Source organism: Papio anubis, chromosome 9 (genome assembly GCF_008728515.1).
Source record: "Papio anubis isolate 15944 chromosome 9, Panubis1.0, whole genome shotgun sequence".
In the NCBI taxonomy this organism is placed as follows: domain Eukaryota; kingdom Metazoa; phylum Chordata; class Mammalia; order Primates; family Cercopithecidae; genus Papio; species Papio anubis.
In genome coordinates, this window is record NC_044984.1 from 24,087,666 (window position 1) to 24,105,787 (window position 18,122).

The window sequence follows — 18,122 nt, forward strand, 5'->3', positions numbered from 1 at the left end:
AAAAAAAAGAAAAGAAAAGAAAAGAAAAGGTACTAGGGGCCAGGCACAGTAGCTCACGCCTATAATCCCAGCACACTGGGAGACTCAGATGGAAGGATCACTTGAGGTCAGGAGTTCAAGACCAGCCTGGTCAACATGGCGAAACCCTGTCTCTACTAAAAATACAAAAATTAGTCAGGTGTGGTGGCGCATGCCTGTAGTCCCAGCTGCTCAGGAGGCTGAGGCACAAGAATCGCTTGAACCCAGGAGGAGGTTGTTGCAGTGAGCCAAGATCCTACCACTGCACTCCAGCCTGGGTGACAGAGGGAGACACTGCCTCAAAAAAAAAAAAAAAAAAAAGAGTACTAGGGTAAAATCTCTATCTCCTTTTCATGAAATACGTAAGTTTTACTTTAAGATTATTAAGGTTAGCCTGTAAAATACAAAGGTTTAACCTAACTTCTAGTATCTAATCAAACACTAAAGTTACCCAGAGAATTAGGAATCAGTATACTACAGCCCATAGGCCAAATGCAGCAACAGCTTTTTTTTTTTTGAGACGAGTCTCGCTCTGTTGCCCAGGCTGGCTTGATCTTGGCTCACTGCAGCCTCTGCCTCTTAGATTCAAGCAATTCTATGGCCTCAGCCTCTTGAGTAGCTGGGAATACAGGCACCCACCATTATGCCTGGCTAATTTTGGTATTTTTAGTAGAGACGGGGTTTCAACCATGTTGGTCAGGCTGGTCTCGAACTCCTGACCTCAGGTGATGGGCCCACCTCGGCCTCCCACCTCATTTCTGGGATTGCAGGCATGAACCACAGCGCACGGCCAGCCTATTTTTGTACTATGCACAAGCTAACAATTATTTTTGCATTTTAAAGGGTTATAATTTAAAAAAAAAAAATGCAACAGATACCACTTGTGGCCCTCAAAGCCTAAAACATTTACTATCTTGGCCCTTTACAGAAAATAAGTTTGCCAGCCTCTAATTTACACAGATGAGAACTTCTAAATGAATGTTTTGTTCCTTTAACCTGAATATAATTTTTTGGGAGTGTTTACGTGTTTTAGTCTCATGATCAAGACCCTAAAAATTAGGGCATAAAACAACTTGCTCATAAAATACAACAAGGATATGCACACTAATTTTGTTTAAAAAACAAATAAGGGCTGGGCGCGGTGGCTCATGCCTGTAATCCCAGCACTTTGGGAAGCTGAGGCGGGCGGATCACAAGGTCAGGAGATTGAGGTCATCCTGGCTAACACGGGAAACCCCATCTCTACTAAAAATACAAAAAATTAGCCAGGCGTGGTGGTGGGTGCCTATAGTCCCAGCTACTTGGGAGGCTGAGGCAGGGGAATGGGGTGAACCCGGGAGGCAGAGCCTGTAGTGAGCCGAGATCGTGCCACTGAACTCCAGCCTGGGCAACAAAGCGAGACTCTGTCTCAAAAAAAAAAAAAAAAAAAAAAAAAAAGAATAAATAAATAAGCTGAATAACAGATAAGTAACAAAATACTCTCCAGAAAGGAGGGCTTGACATTTCACCAGTAATTGGAGATGTAACATTTATTAAAATTTCCATATTTCATTTTATAATCTCTAGTTACTTAGAATAGCTCTTTAAAGTCTTCCAGAAGCATGCAAATATCAAATTAATTTCAATAGAGGAAGATTAATAGACTTTTGAAAGGAAAATTAATTTCTAGGCAAATCAACAAGTCCATTTAATAATAAAAGGAAATCGAAGAATAGAAATTAAATATCTAATTTATAGTTTAGCAGCATAAATTATATAATAACATCAGTGAAACAGGATATAAAAGAAAGGTTGAGTGCTCTGTTAAGGAGTACAAGTATTCTTTTATACTACATCCCTCCATATTTTAATTAGATGATCCACATATAAATGTCTACAAAGCAAATTTAAGTTCATCTACTTACATATTATATACCTTCCAAAAAACAAATCAAAACAAAAAACTCAAGGCCACAGAACTGTAAAAAACCTAAAAATCTCTTATAAAAGGAAGCCAGATAGTTTTCTGATCAAATATGAATGCTGTGTTGTATTAAAGTATTAAGGTCAAATAGCAAGAACCAATTAGTACTTCTGAGGTAGTAATCATACAATCACCAAAAAGGAGACACAGCTATTTTAGGATCTTATCAAATGAGAAGTGGACAGCAACAAGTGGGACTAACAAGACTCTTTTTATGTCCTCTACTGCTTTTCTACTCAAAGTATGGTCCAAGTACCAAGAAAAATACCACCTGGGAGCTTGTCAGAAATGCAGACTCAATCCCAACCTAAACCTTCTGAATTAGAATCTGGATTTTAATAAGCCCAGCTGATTTGTATGCATAAGAAAATGTAAGAAGCACTTCTTTACTGCAACCCCTTAAAACATTATGCAAAGTCTCTTAAATTTTTTCTTTTTTTTGTGAAATGTAGGCTAGTATGTTCAGTAGTATGAAAAGCATCTTTTAAAAGTTACAAGTAAAGCAAATATAGTAAAACAACAATGGTAGAATCTAGGTAGTATATTTGCAAATGTTTTAAATAAAACTTAATTTTGTATTTGAAAATGTTTCATAAGAAAACATTGGAAGAAAAAGTAACAAATCATGTATTCTCAGTATCTTCTGTCCTAAGAAAAATCAAGGAGGCTGGTTATAGGAGACCAGTAAAAAGAAAACCAAAAACAAAGCCTCTTCCTAGTCTTCAGGACATGGAAATGGATTTAAGTGAAATCTTAATTCCTCTAAAGTAAAGTGATATGATCTATACCAATTTTAACCTATAAATGAGGTTTCAGTAAAACTGCCAGAGAAATTTGTATACTGGTCAAACTAGAGAAATTTAGTTTTTAATCCCCCAAAAATGACTCGAAGTAGAATTTTTTTCTTTACTATGTATCAAATTCGTATAACTAGGAAGAGGTACATATGCTCTCCTACTAGGGAAATATAACATATATATTAGCTGGATAATGATTTACATTTACATTTTTGCACCTTTATAAAATTTGATAAACTTCTAGAATGCTTGTTTTTATGTTTAACAACGTAAAAGTTGTTCATCAATTTTTTTTAACTCCTAGCATTACAGAAATTCTACAAAACTGGTTTTCTAGGCTCACAGGTAAATGTAACCAGAAAAAGCCCTAAACAAACTTATGGAATATAGATGGATCAATTTCTTAGTACAGTCATGTGCCACATGACATTTTGGTCAACAATAGATTGCATATGTGATAGTGGTCCCATAAGATTATAATGGAGTTTAAAAGTTCCTATTGCCTAGTGATGTTATAGCCATCCTAACATTGTAGCACAACACATTACTCATGTGTTTGTGGTGATGCTGGTGTAAACAAACTTACCACACTGCCAGTTGTATAATGGTATAGCACCTACAATTATACACCATACTTAATACTTGATAATGGTAATAAGTGACTATTACTGGTTTATGTATTTACTATACTATTTATTGTTATTTTAGTGTACTCCTATTTACTTTAAAAAAAAAAAAAAAGTTAACTATAAACAGCCTTGGATAGGTCCTTCAGGAGGTATTCCAAAAGTTATTATAGGAGATGACAGCTCCATGTGTGTTACTGCCCCTGAAGACATTCCAGTGGGACAAGATGTGGAAGTGAAGACAATGATATTGATGGTCCTGACCCTGTGTAGGCCTAGGCTAATGTGCATGCATGTCTTAGTTTTTAACAAAAAAGTTTAATGAGTAAAAAAAAAATAAAAAATGTTAAATATGGAAAAAAACTTACTACAGAATAAGGATACAAAGAAAGAAAAATTTTGTATAGCTGTATAATGTGTGTTTTAAGCTGTATTACAAAAGTCAAAATGTTAGGAAAAATTTTAAAGTTTATTTAAAAAGTTACAGGAAAGTAAGGTTAATTTATTACTGAACAAGAAATTTAAAAAAAAAATAAACTTAGGGTAGCCCAAGTGTATATTTATACACACAAAATTTACCATTGTGTTAACAATTGCCTATAGTCATTACCACAGTTACACACCGTACAGATTTGTATCCCTGGGGCAAGAGACTGTACTATATATCCCAGGTGTATAGTAGGTTATACCACCAAGGTTTGTGTAAGTATACTCTGTGATGTTTGCACAATGACAAAATCACCTAACAATGTATTTCTTAGAAAATATCCCTGTCATTAAGAGACATATGACTATATATAACAATTAATTCCTTCCTATCTTTATGTATTCATTTCCTGTATGTTAAACTCTTCATACAAACAGGTTAAATAACACTAACTGAAATTATTTTATTTTACCTAAAGAAAAAGTCATTTTTAAAACAAAGATGATTTTTGAAACAAAATTCCCTCTAACAACAATTTTTGTCAGAAAAATGCATTAAATGAATAACAGAATTTCTATTTGCTTTCTGGGTATTTTCTTTCTTTAATGAGACCTTTCTCCAAAAATAAACATATCCTCAAAAAAATTCTGCCAAAATAAAATTCTTCAAATGCAACAACATTTAACCTAGAAACACGACATAATGGTTTAAAAGTACTACTGAAATAGAAAATTCAAAAATGTGTTGCCCTGTTCTTTGTGTGTGTTTGTGTATATGTGTGTATATATATATATACACACACACAAACACACAACAGTGGGAAAAAAAATCCCCACATCTCTTGAATTCTAAATGTTAACATGTGCTCAGAATTGAAGAGAAATTTTCAATGTAGAAAGAAACCAAAGCCAAAAGCAGTATCAAGGACACTGTAAGAAGCAATGCCCTCTCAAGAGACAAAAACATTTACTAAATACATACTGTTTTATTTCCTAGTATAGCATAATTGAGAGAAAAACTGATATATTAAACGACATAACAGTTAGGATTTTGCAGAAAATAGATCTGTATTTATTTCAGTGTTACTTACCTGTCTTGTCTTTGCTGATGTTTCAATAAAAGGAATTCCGTAACTTCTTGCTAAGTCCTGAGCCTGTTTTGTGTCTACTGTTCTAGAAGGCAAATCACATTTATTTCCTACTAGGACCATAGGTACATCTTCAGAGTCCTTAACTCTTTTAATTTGTTCTCTGGGAAAGAAAAAAAAGTTATAGCAGAGGCATTAGTAACACAAGTATCTTTCAAAACCTGTCCATAACTTTTGTCATAAAATTTGGGTGAAAGAAAACAATGTAATTCCTGGTTTCCATGCAGCACAAAAGAAGGAGCAGAGCAGACAACAGAGTCAGAATTGGCTCAAATTCCCAGTTCCTCCACTATTAGCTGGGTAAGCTTGGATAATAGAGGTGAAATTTGGTAACTCCTCTATAAAAATACTACCACTACCACCCACCCGAATGTCTTCTGCTCTATTACTAGACTACACAGTAAACATGCTATAACAATGTTCTTAAATAAAATGTTAAACTTCTTATAACTAGGCTAACTCATTATTACATGACATAGCCAGTGAGTAATTTATTTGCTTAATATGTAGTTTTAGGAAAACTAAACCCTCAAAGAAGCAGAATATAAAATAGTACAATAATGATTATTTTAATAGTTTTATGCAGCTTTGTCAGATTTAAGAAAACTGTAATGCCCGAATTCTTCAATCTTTCAAAACTTTTATTTTTTAAAATGTATAATGCCACTCTTTATCCAATCCAAGCAATTCTACACTATACACACGATTGCTTTTAAGAATGTTAAAGTAACACCATCTCAAATCACCTTTTCATATTCTTTTTTATGGTTTTCCTTTTTAATGATGCATCTAAAAATTTTAAAGTCTTGCTTTTTCAGTGTAGAAGAGTCAAGAGTACAGAAGGTTGTGGAGTCAAACAGGCCTAGGTTTGAATCCCAGCACACCACTACTGATGCAGTCTGGAGTAAGCTGCTCCACTGCTCTAATCCTCCAAGAACTTCATTTATAAAGCAGGGATATTACCTACCTCACAAAAATTATTTTAATATTTTTATTAGATATTATACGCATGGCATTAGCAAAGACTCAATAAATAAAAACTATAATTACTCCTTAATGTCAACTCATTATATTCAATTTAAACCCACCTATAATGGTGAATATCTTCAAATGATTTAGTATTATTTATGGCAAATACACAAAGAAAGCCCTCCCCAGTCCTCATGTACTGGTCCCTCATTGCACTGTACTCCTCTTGACCTGCTGTGTCGAGAATATCCAAGAGACAGGTTTCTCCATCAATTACTACTTGCTTCCTGTAGGAATCCTGAGAAGGGAGAAACACAGTCTGGATTATTACAGTGCACCTTTTACTTTAAAAAAGGTGTTATATACAACTCAACAACAACCCAAAAAATCCAATTTAAAAACAGGCAAAGGACTTGCCAAAGACAATGCTCCAAAGATGACGGACAAATGGCCACTAAGCACCTGAAAAGCTGCTCAACATCATCAATCGTCAGGAAAATAAAATCAAAACCATGAGATGCTACCACATACCCATTAGAATTGGCTATTATTAAAAAACAAAACAAAAACACTCAAAAAACGGAAAATAAGTGTTAGCAAGGATACAGACACTGAAATCTTTGTGCATTGCTGGTGGGAATGTAAAATGGTGATGCCATTGTGGAAAACAGTGGTAGTTCCTCAAAAAGTCAAACACAGAATTACCATATGATCAGTAATTCCATTCCTAAGTATATAATCAACAGAACCAAAAACAGGGACTCAAACAGATACCTGTACACCGATGTTCGCAGCGCACTATTTATAATACACAAAATGTAGAAGTAACTTATGTGTCTGTTAACGGATGAATGGATAAACAAAATGTAGTATATACATACAGTGGAACATTATTCAGCCATAAAAAGGAATAAAATTTCATATAGGTTGAGCATTAATGCAGGTTAATCCAAAAATCTGAAATCCAAAATGCTCCAAAATCTGTAACTTTTAGAGCCTGACATGATGCTAAAAAGAAATACTCACTGGAGCATTTGATTTTGGATTTTTTTTTTCCTTCATCTTTTTTTTTTTTTGGAGAGATAGGGTCTTATGTTGCTCAGGCTGGTGTTGAACTCCTGGGCTCAAGTGAACCTCCTGCCTTGGCCACCCAAAATGGTGGGATTACAAGCATGAGCCACTGGGCTCCATCTGATTTTGGATTTTTGGATTAGGGATGCTGAACCAGTTAAGTATCTACAAATATTCCAAAATCAAAAAAAATAAAATCTGAAATCCAAACCACTTCTGGTCACAAGCATTTTGGGTAATGGATGCTTCAACCTGTATTTACATGCTACAACACAGATGAACCTTAAAAACATTATGCTAAATGAAATAAGTCAGACACAAAAGGACAAATACGACATAATTCCACTTATATGAGGAACCTAAAACAGGCAAATTCAAAAAGATGAAAAGTAGACTACAGATCACCAGGGACTGGGGGAGGGAGGATTACTGGGGACTATTTAACAGGTATAGAATTCTAGTTTGGGATGATAAAAAAAGTTCTCAAAACAGATGGTGCTAATGGTTAGACAACATGGTGATGGTTGCACAACATTATGAACACACTTAAGGTCACTGAAGTGAACACTTAAAAATAACTACCATGGGCCGGGCGTATCACGAGGTCAGGAGATCAAGACCATCCTGGCCAACATGGTGAAACCCCGTCTCTACTAAAATACAAAAAATAGGCCTGGCATGGTGGCATGTGCCTGTAGTCCCAGCTACTCAGGAGGCTGAGGCAGGGGAATTGCTTGAACCCGGGAGGTGGAGGCTGCAGTAAGAGATTGCTCTACTGCACTCCATCCTGGCAACAGAGCAAGACTCCGTCTCAAAAAACAAAACAAACCAAAAAAAACTACCATAGTAAATTTTATGTTATGTATATCTTACCACAAGAAAAAATGTTTTTAAGGTATTATATGGAGAGTCAACAATGCGTGTGTACATATTGGTAACAAAAAGTTATCGACAAAAGAAAATAATTTCAAAAATGGGATAGCTCTACCAACTCTATTATTGAAGATGATTTAAATGACAAGAAAAATCAATCAACTTATAAATAATTGTCATGCATCTATTTTATTTATTGTCAAAGGCATACATAAGGAAATGGTCAATACTCAAGATTCTAATGCCCTCATCCACCTCTGAAAACTGGAAAAAGGAATCTAACAGCCAGATGGATATCTCTAAAGAGCAATACTGTTTCATCTGCAAATCCTGAGGGACCTCTTTTTTTCTTTTCTAAAAAGAGAAAGAGAGAACTGTAACTATAAGATTGAGTAACAGAAGGGAGTGGGTAACATTAACAGAATCTTGAAATAAAAATCTGATTTTCTTCCGACTTTTGGCTAATACTTCTGCCTAAGATTTCACACATTCTGCCAAAACAGTTCTCAAAAAATACGGTACAGGGATGTTACAATGTGAAGCCATGAAATAAGAGGTAGGGCTAACAACAGGTATAAAGCATAAACATAAAAACAATTATTTTCTTAATGTTCCACATGTGGGCTATAGTATTAATGTATCTTTTGTTGTTGTTGTTGTTTTGAGATGGAGTCTCGCTCTGTTGCCTAGGCTGGAGTGCAGAGGCGCAATCTCGGCACACTACAACCTCTGCCTCCTGGGTTCAAGCAATTCTCCTGCCTCAGCCTCTTGAGTAGCTGGGATTCTAGGCGCATGCCACCACGTCCAGCTAATTTTTGTATTTTTTTTTTTTTAGTAGAAATGGGGTTTCACCATGTTGGTCAGGCTGGTCTCTAACTCCTGACCTCATGATCCACACGCCTTGGCCTCCCAGAGTGCTGGGATTACTGGCATGAGCCACTGTGCCCAGCCTCTAAAGTATCTTTAGTTCATGAATTACTCTGTAGACCATTCTATCAGAGGGAGAAAAAGAGAAAGAAAGAATGGTCATTACAAATGTTGTTAGTAAAATATTTCAAAATGTTTACAGTATAAGGAGAACATAAATATGTAAGTGCAGCATGATCACAATAATACGTATTTATATAAATGTATTATGTATTTAAAAATTGGTTAATATATACATCAAAATGTTATAAAGGTTATGTCTTTGATGGAGATAATTTAAAAGACATTTATCTCGGTCGGGTGTAATGGCTCACACCTGTAATCCCAGCACTTTTGGAGGCCAAGGTGGGCAGATCACCTGAGGTCGGGAGTTCGAGACCAGCCTGACCAACATGGAGAAACCCCATCTCTACTAAATATACAAAATTAGCCGGGCCTGGTGGTGCATGTCTGTAATCCCAACTACTCGGGAGGCTGAGGCAGGAGAATCACTTGAACCCGGGAGGTGGAGGTTGCAGTGAGCTGAGATTGTGCCATTGCACTCCAGCCTGGGCAACAAGAGCGAAACTCCATAAAAAAAAAAAAAAGACATTTATCTCTTGCTTATCTCTTTTCTTTGTACTAGATGCTATGTTAAATATGTTTTTCTTTGGTTTTCAATTTTTTAAAGTGTGAAAACCTACCATATTAGACTATAATATTGTGCTTGTCTTTTAAAGCATATGGTATTTTCCAAACTGTCTACAATAAAATTTAATTATCTCACCAGTCAGAAAAAAAGGATGGCTATTTATTTTCTAAATAAGAGGCTCTTTAGTAGAGATTTGAGCATTCAGTTGACATTTACTTATTTTAGCCTATTCTTTTAATTAAATACTTGAAAGAACTCCTACAGATCATAAATCAAAAACCTGCACTCCAGCCTAGCATGTTCCACATGTGGGCTATAGTATTAATGTATCCTTTTTCTGTTGTTGTTTGTTCATTCTAAAGAGTAATGAAAAAGCAGGAGGTGGGAGCAAAGTACAGAGTCTTAGAGTCAACCCATTACCCAGGCATGGCTACAGAGCATGTTAAGCTGACCAAAGACTTTTCCTACCTATTGCTGCCACCTTACATTCTTTTTTGTTGTTGTTTTGAGATGGAGTCTTGCTCTGTTGTCTAGGCTGGAATACAGTGACATGATCTCGGCTCACTGCAACCTCCGCCTCCTGGGTTCAAGCAATTCTCCTGCCTCAGCCTCCCGAGTAGCTGGGACGACAGGCACGTGCCACTGTGCCCAGCTAATTTTTGTATTTTTAGTACAGATGAGGTTTCACCATATTGGCCAGGCTGGTCTTGAACTTCTGACCTCAGGTGATCTGCCTCAGCCTCCCAAAGTGCTGGGATTACAGGCATGAACCATCGCGCCCAGCCTGTCACCTCACATTCTTTACTTACCAAGGTAGGCTGAGTATCCCTACTCTGAAAAACCAAAATCCAAAAATACTTCTGGGTCCTAAGAATTTCAGATAAAGAATAGTCAACCTGTAATGTGGGATATTAGCAGTTTATGCACATATTTCATAAGATGCTTCCATGGTGATTAAACCAGTGGGACCGAGAAACTGGGAAAGCAGTCCCCTATTCACTGATATATCTCATTCCTATTATCTTTTCCCTACCAGACCTTAAAAATACCGATAGCAGTGTTCTGAGACACATTCAGTTTCAAAGTAATCTACAACCTACTCACAAACAATACTGTTGATTAGAAATAAAAGGTTTAGGTTAAAAACTCAGTATTTTAGAGTTAATTTTAACTAGGGTACTTATTCTTAGAAGTGCAATTAGTCACTGAGCTATTTTCAGCGCAACTTGGTAAAAACTAAAGAAGAAAAAGTGTTAAATGAAATATGATCTAAAAAGAACGGATAATATAAAGAGAAAACGAATGCAACAAAAATTATATATTAATAAAGATTCTGTTCCAACTTCAGGTCAGGCCATAAGAAATAGTCATCCCCTGGTATACACAGGGCATTGGTTCCAAGACCCCCCAGCCTCCAGTCCTACAGTTGGCCCAGGAACATCTAGGTATATGAAAAGTCAGCCCTCCATATCTGCATTTGGTTGGGAAAAAAACTGTGTAAGTGGACCCATGTCATTCAAACGCATGTTGTTCAAGGGTCAACTGTACTTGGAGGGACAAAAAAGCTATGCATCAATGTAGACTCTTTCAAAATAATCAGAGTGTAAATAAGGGTTCAGCAAGCTACTGCCCACAGGTCAAACCTTGCCCACTGTTTTTGTATTGCCCACTAGCTAGGAATAAATAGCTGTTTAAAACAACAAAAACAAAAACCCAAGACTATGTGACAAAGACCCATATGGCCCTTTATAGAACAGTTTGCCAAGTCCTCCTGTAAGTTAATAACTCTTCACATATTTGAAGTATTCGCAACACATATTATTCATTGTCTTTATATATATTTTTAAATTTGCCACTCTGAGGAAGTACTGGTTATGAAAACCAAAATGATTTTAAAACACGGAGATTCTATAATGAAACTATTTAATAATGGAGCAAAGACAAGCATGAAGGTATTACGTTTTTAATTAGTATTTCCAGCCTTTCAAAAAAGTAAACTTTTAAATTAGGTACATAAGTTACCAAAGTTACTAATTTGTAGCCTTACGAAACTAGGATAAAATAAAGTAACTTAAACTAACTCACAATAAAATATTAAATGAAGGAAAGTGATTCCCCATAGTCCCCTCACTCCCAGCTAAAATATTATTTTTTCCATCTACGTAAGTAATAAAAAAAATTTCTAAATGAAATGTACTATACTGCCAAGACTGAACTGTAGACAGAATTCAAACATTTCTGGTGATATAATAAATAAGCACAATATTCTTAGAAAGCAATTACAGTATTTATCCAAAGAAAGTCATTCAAATGTTCATAGCCTTTGACACAGTAATGCCGCTATGGGAAATTATGCTAAGAAAATACGTTTTTTTTTTTAATTAAATGACAGTTATAAAGTGATTCTTAACATGGCATCCTAAAACGTCTTACAAAGAAAATTTACCTAAGCATTTAAAACTGACCCACAATCTTGCACCATTTACCTATCTTCAAAATATATCCTACATCCAACCACCTACCACCACCATCCCCCTAGTCCATAACTATTTTGTCTCAGGCAATCTGCAGCAATTGCTTCCTAGCAGGTATCCCTGCTATTAATCTTACAATATATTCTCCACACAGCAGCAAGTGATAGTTTATAAATGTAGGTTAGGACCAGGCACCACGATAGTTTATAAATGTAGGTTAGGGCCAGGCACCATGGCTCACGCCTATAATCCCAACACTCTGGGAGGCCGAGGCGGGTGGATCACCCGAGGTCAGGAGTTCAAGACCAGCCTGGCCAACATGCTAAAATCCCATCAAAAACACAAAAAATACAAAAAACAATTAGTCAGGTGTGGTGGTGCATGCCTGTAGTCCCAGCTACTTGGGAGGTCTCAAGTGGGAGGATCGCTTGAGCCAGGAATAAATGAACGAATGAATGAAGGTTAGATCATGTCATTCACTTGCTCAAAGTCCTCCAATAGCACTCTTCAGTCTTAAAAATAAAAATGCAAAGCATTCCTCCTTCCCTGGTACCTCCTATGTTTCTTTCATAGCATGTATTATAATTTGTAATTATGTATTTACTCGTGAAATTGTTTAAGTCTATATCCCGTACTAGGCTTTAAACTCCATGATGGTAGGACTCACGCCTGTTTTACTCACCACTACACACCCTGTACCTAACAGTCTTGAACACTACAGGCAATCAGTACTGCCTCTTAAATAAGTGAATTAATCCATTCAATGTAAATATATGTAGATACTAAAAAATAAATGGAAATTTTTATTACAATTAAACAGTTAACATAAACACAATTTAACAGATTTTTCAATTATGTAATACAAATCCTTTTCAAATAGTCTGAAGATACTACATATTTGAAATGAACGCTCACAACAAATGCCCCACTTTCAATGTAATAGTTTGCAAAGGTGGATTTTTTAATCTTTCAACAATTTGTTTTAAAATCTATGTCGCAATGTTCTCTTATCTTAGGAAAACAAGCATAGGTTTAAGATACTATAAATTTTACCAAGACAAGCTGTTAATTTTTAAATTACAACATATATTAAGAATAATTTAATATTCTTAACTTCAATTAAATTGTATATAACATGTAAAGTTTTATGTAAAAATACAATCAAGACAATACACACAGAGATTTTAATACACTTATGGGAGGGAAGAGAGTAAGACTAGGGAAAAGAATGTAGGAGTCTTCAACAGTATTAACTTTTCTATCTTGGAAAAAAAAAAAAAGAGCTAAACCAAATACAGCTTAATGTTAAGATATGACAGAGCTGGCTGGTACACACATGAAGTTCATTATACCACTTTTCTATAAAGCACTAAGAGTGCACCCATTTTATCATTACTTAAAAAGGATTTTGTATTTTTCTTTAAATTTCTGTTGGTTTGAAAAGCTACAAATTTTTATTGCTTTCATACCAATTTCTTTGAGGAGTAATAATGCTATATAGGTTTCTTTTTCTTATCTTCATATTTATTGCCAACGTGTGTCCTTTGCCCATGTGGAATTTTAATCTTCTTTTACACTGATTTGCATATTAATGAAGTGTTTCCTGGTTTACTAAATGCCTTTATTTTGAGGAATTTAAAAGCTAACTCATTCAAGATAAGATAACCTCATTAACCAGAACATTAAGTTTGTCATTTTTCTATTATAATTAATAACAAAATTATTCAGTGTGTTCACCTTTTAACATACTCGAGTATGGGTTTTCCAACTCAGGCAGTGACCCTGACACCGAAAGACATATTCCATGTATCAAAACAAAACAATATATACATTCCAAGTATAGATTTTGATTACTATATTGTAGTAAACGAAAAACCTAAAGAAACTAATAACTTTTACTAAAGGTAATCATATTACTATTAATAGCAATTACAGCAGTCAACATTTACTGAGCCCTTACTTATATGCCAGATACTGTCACAAGCATATTACAAACATCATCCCATTTGATCTCCACCTTCATGCTGCCAATTCCATGAGATGCTCTTCTCAGCATGACTAGAACTGCTGAAAATGTCAATAATGTATTACTTGGTGATTTCCTTTTGAAATTGTAAGTTTTCTTGATGTATTAAGTATTCTAAGAACTTTTCACATACTGCTTAATAACACCTGTAGCAAAAGATGAGAAACTTTTACTCAACTAATGCTCAAGTACTTTAAGTTACTCTTCTGAAAGGTTATTTAAATCCATTATAGAATGATGTGTTCCACACTTTTAGTTTATAAGCCATCAAAGACTGTTGTAGACTGTCAGAATTATAACAGGGAAGAAACAGGGAATTTAGGGTATGTAAACAGAGGTTGATGAGTTCATTCCCACCTACTCACATCAGTCTCCCTTGTATCATAGAAACATTTACTGAAAATCTAGGTGTCACGTTCTGTGTCACACATTATATAGTTTCTGACCTCAAGCAACTAAGGTGAGTGGAAGAGACATGAACATAAATAAATAATTAAAATAAAATGAATGTAACACCATATGCAAGATAAAGTACAATGGTGGCACACAGGAGAGATCAACTTGTATGAATTAAGAAAGACGGGAGGGGAGGGACATTCCAAGCAGAAAGGAGCAAAGAGAATGTAAAATACATAAAACAACATGTTGAGGACACAGAACCAAGGAGCTCCATATAACTTCAGCTTAGAACAGCAGTCCCCAACTTTTCTGGCACCAGGGACCGATTTCGTGGAAGACAATTTTTCCATGGACAAAGTCGGGGTGCTCTCGGGATGAAACTGTCTCGCCTCAGACTATTAGGCATTAGATTCTCTAACAAGTATGCAACCTAGTTCCTTGCACGGGCAGTTCACAACAGGGTTCACGCTCCTATGAGACTCTAATGCCACCAATCTGACAGGAGCTAAGGCAAGTAATGCTCACCCCTCCTTCCGGCTGTGCAGCCCAGTTCCTCATAGGCCACAGGTGGGTACCAGTCCGCAGCCCACGGTTTGGGGATCCCTGGTTTAGAGGCCTTAGAATAAGCACTAAGAAGTGAAACTGGACAATCAAGCAGAGGCCAGTTTATGGAGGATCATGCGTATCATATTAAGGAGTTTTAAACTTTATCCTACAAAAAATCACTAAAAGGTTTTTAAAATAGGAAGGGAGATCAGATTCACTATTAGCATTTTTATGACAAATTATAGAAAGGGACAAAATTTTTTGGCCCTTCCCAGACACTGCCTCATCATACCCACTCAGATGCACCAGTAGCAGCCAAAGGCACCACCTCTGCAGGGATTAAGCCTCAGCGACAACGGGCCCCTCCTCTGAGATTCCAGTTCTGATAACCCCCAAATCTTCCCAGCACTCCCTGAATCTTAGGAGTAGTGGCCATTCTTGATGTTACTGTGTTACTTCAGTGTTTTTTTGCCTTTCAGTCTTCCAACACCTAATTAGTTCTCCATGCTGAAATATCTAGTGTGGTTTCTGCTTTCTGGACTAGACTTTTGACTTCTATAAATGTTAAAAATGGGAGGAAATAGAGAGAAGAAGAGGGGAGAGAAGGAGGAGAGCAGAGACTGGGAGATGATCTAGGAATTATTACAAGAAATGACAAAACTTGAACTAAGGCAGCAACAGCAGTATGGATCGAGGAGATTAAACAGACTGGAGAAATACTTAGGTAAAATTGTTGGTAGGAATGTAAGTAGTACAATCACTGTGGAAAACAACTTGGCAGTTCCTCAAAAAGTCAAAGACAGAGCTACCATATAACCCAGCAATTCCACCTTAGATACATACCCGAGAGAACGGAAAATATACGGTCACACAAAGACGTGTACATAAATGTTTACATGGCATTATTCAAAATAGCCAAAAAGAGGAAATCACTCAAATGCCCATCAAATGAACAGATAAACAAAATAAGGTATATCCATATAACAGAGTATTATTCAACCAGAAAAAGGAATGATCAAAAAGCAAACACACAGGAAACCTGAAAACATCATCCTATGTGGAGGAAGCCAGACACAAAAGGTCATGTACTGTATGATTCTCTTTATATGAAATAATCAGAGTAGGCAAACTCACAGAGACAGAAAAATTAGTGGTTTTTAGAGGCTGGTGGGAGAAGGGATTGGGTAGTGACTGCTAATGGATGTGGGACTTCTTTTGGGGTGATTGTAACATTCTGGAATTAGTAGTAATGACTGCACAACCCGTGTGAATATACTAAAAACCACATACACTTGAAAAGGGTGAATTGTATGCTATGTGAATACATTTCAATTTTTTTTTAAAATAACAGAGTTTACTGACAGGGGATGAGTACAAAGGGGAGAGCGAAGTTGAAAAGATGAGTGATACAGGGCATGTTGAATTCCCTATACTCATGGGTTGTCCTGGTGGGTATGACCTGCAGGCAGCTTGATATACATACGTGTCTGGTGCTCAGGACAGAAGTCCAGGCTAGAGACAGACTTGGGAGTCTTCAATCTATGGACAGCCAAAGAACTTCACTTATTTGTGCTATGGGCTTGGGCAAACTACTTTATCTCACATCTTCTCTAAGATATTGCTCCTTCAGCTGTGAAAGTAGGCAAAAAATTGCATAAAGGATTTTATACATAGATTAGTATTAAAGACCATGAAAATCTCTTTATAAAATGGAAAGTGCTATAAAAAGTTAACTGCATTATTTTATATACTACACGCAGACACAAAAAGTAGGGGCATGCCACTGGCTACTGGGAACTGTTCAGAAACAGTATCTTGTCCTTACAAAATCATTGGGCATCTATAGTTAAAATAATTTTGCAGGCCGGGCGCGGTGGCTCAAGCCTGTAATCCCAGCACTTTGGGAGGCCGAGACGGGCGGATCACGAGGTCAGGAGATTGAGATCATCCTGGCTAACACGGTGAAACCCCGTCTCTACTAAAAAATACAAAAAACTAGCTGGGCGAGGTGTCGGGCGCCCGTAGTCCCAGCTACTCGGGAGGCTGAGGCAGGAGAATGGTGTAAACCCGGGAGGCGGAGCTTGCAGTGAGCTGCGATCCGGCCACTGCACTCCAGCCTGGGTGACAGAGCGAGACTCCATCTCAAAATAATAATAATAATAATAATAATTTTGCAAAACTGGTCACCATATTTCAAAATAAGTATTATGGAGCTGGACAAATCAAAGGGAAGGAGAGCTAAAACTGAGGGTTATGAAGGATTTCTGTTTTGATTAGGGAGTGAAGATGTTAAAGAGCTTATTTTCATGGCAGAATTTTCAATTAAAAACTAAGACATTCACTAAAAATAAGGATAAAGAAAACAAAGACTTCTTTACCAAATGCTGGATACTTAAAATTATAAGAATGGTGAACATTAGTTTAGCACTAGAGAGAATTAAATGTGTACTACTCCCAAGAGAAAAAACTAGTTCAAAAATCTAAATGAGCTCAAGGAAAATTTATATGACAAACTTTGAAACTAAGCATATTATGAGCATACATATGTAACCTGTTGAAATCACGTGGCATTCGCCCACAAGTGATCACTTGAAGTCTAGGTAAGAATGAGAGGCTGGAATGACCATGGATCCAATCTTAATAATTACAGCTGCCAATATAATGTTCACATTTTATATTATATACCTCTCAGATATTTATTTAGCCTTAATAGCAATTTCCTTAATCCAAGACTACGTGTGAATTATCTAATTTATTGAGGCTTGAAAAAGAAGCATGAAATAATCTAATGGTATCTGAAACTTTTCTCTCTCCAAAATGAGTATTTACTTTTCCCCCAGCTCCAACAGTATAAGCTTATGTTAAAAAACTAAAACACTACAAAGAGTGAGGGAGTAATTTTGTTTTTAGATGAAATCATTCTCAACACAAGGTGCTGTGACCCAGCTTCACTTACATAATGGACATTCTTGAACGTCAGTATATTTAAATCTACCTAATCTTTCCAACAACTATGTTACTTATATGTACAAAGATACCATAATTTATTCACCCATTCTCTATTGGTAGACATGAAGATTATTTCCATTTTTTTAAAATCATGAACAACACTGCAATAAACCTTCTTATATATACATCTTAAACATTTACGCAATTAAATCCTTGGATAAATTCCAAGAAGCTGAATTACCTGGTCAAAGGACATGTAGTTTACATTTTGAAACATAT

The 18,122-nt window shown here is 36.1% G+C and overlaps 1 protein-coding gene across 5 annotated transcripts in view; it reads right to left on the reverse strand.

Moving 5' to 3' along the window:
• Positions 1-18,122, reverse strand: part of KRAS (KRAS proto-oncogene, GTPase) — a 46,961-nt gene that overhangs the window by 15,511 nt on the left and 13,328 nt on the right. For all 5 annotated transcript variants that reach the window (XM_003906121.4, XM_031650355.1, XM_021922120.2 and 2 more), the window contains exons 3-4: positions 6,067-6,245; positions 4,922-5,081 (exon numbers count right to left, since the gene is read on the reverse strand). In XM_003906121.4, the coding sequence (XP_003906170.1) occupies positions 4,922-5,081; positions 6,067-6,245 (339 nt within the window). The remainder of the gene's footprint in view (positions 1-4,921; positions 5,082-6,066; positions 6,246-18,122) is intronic.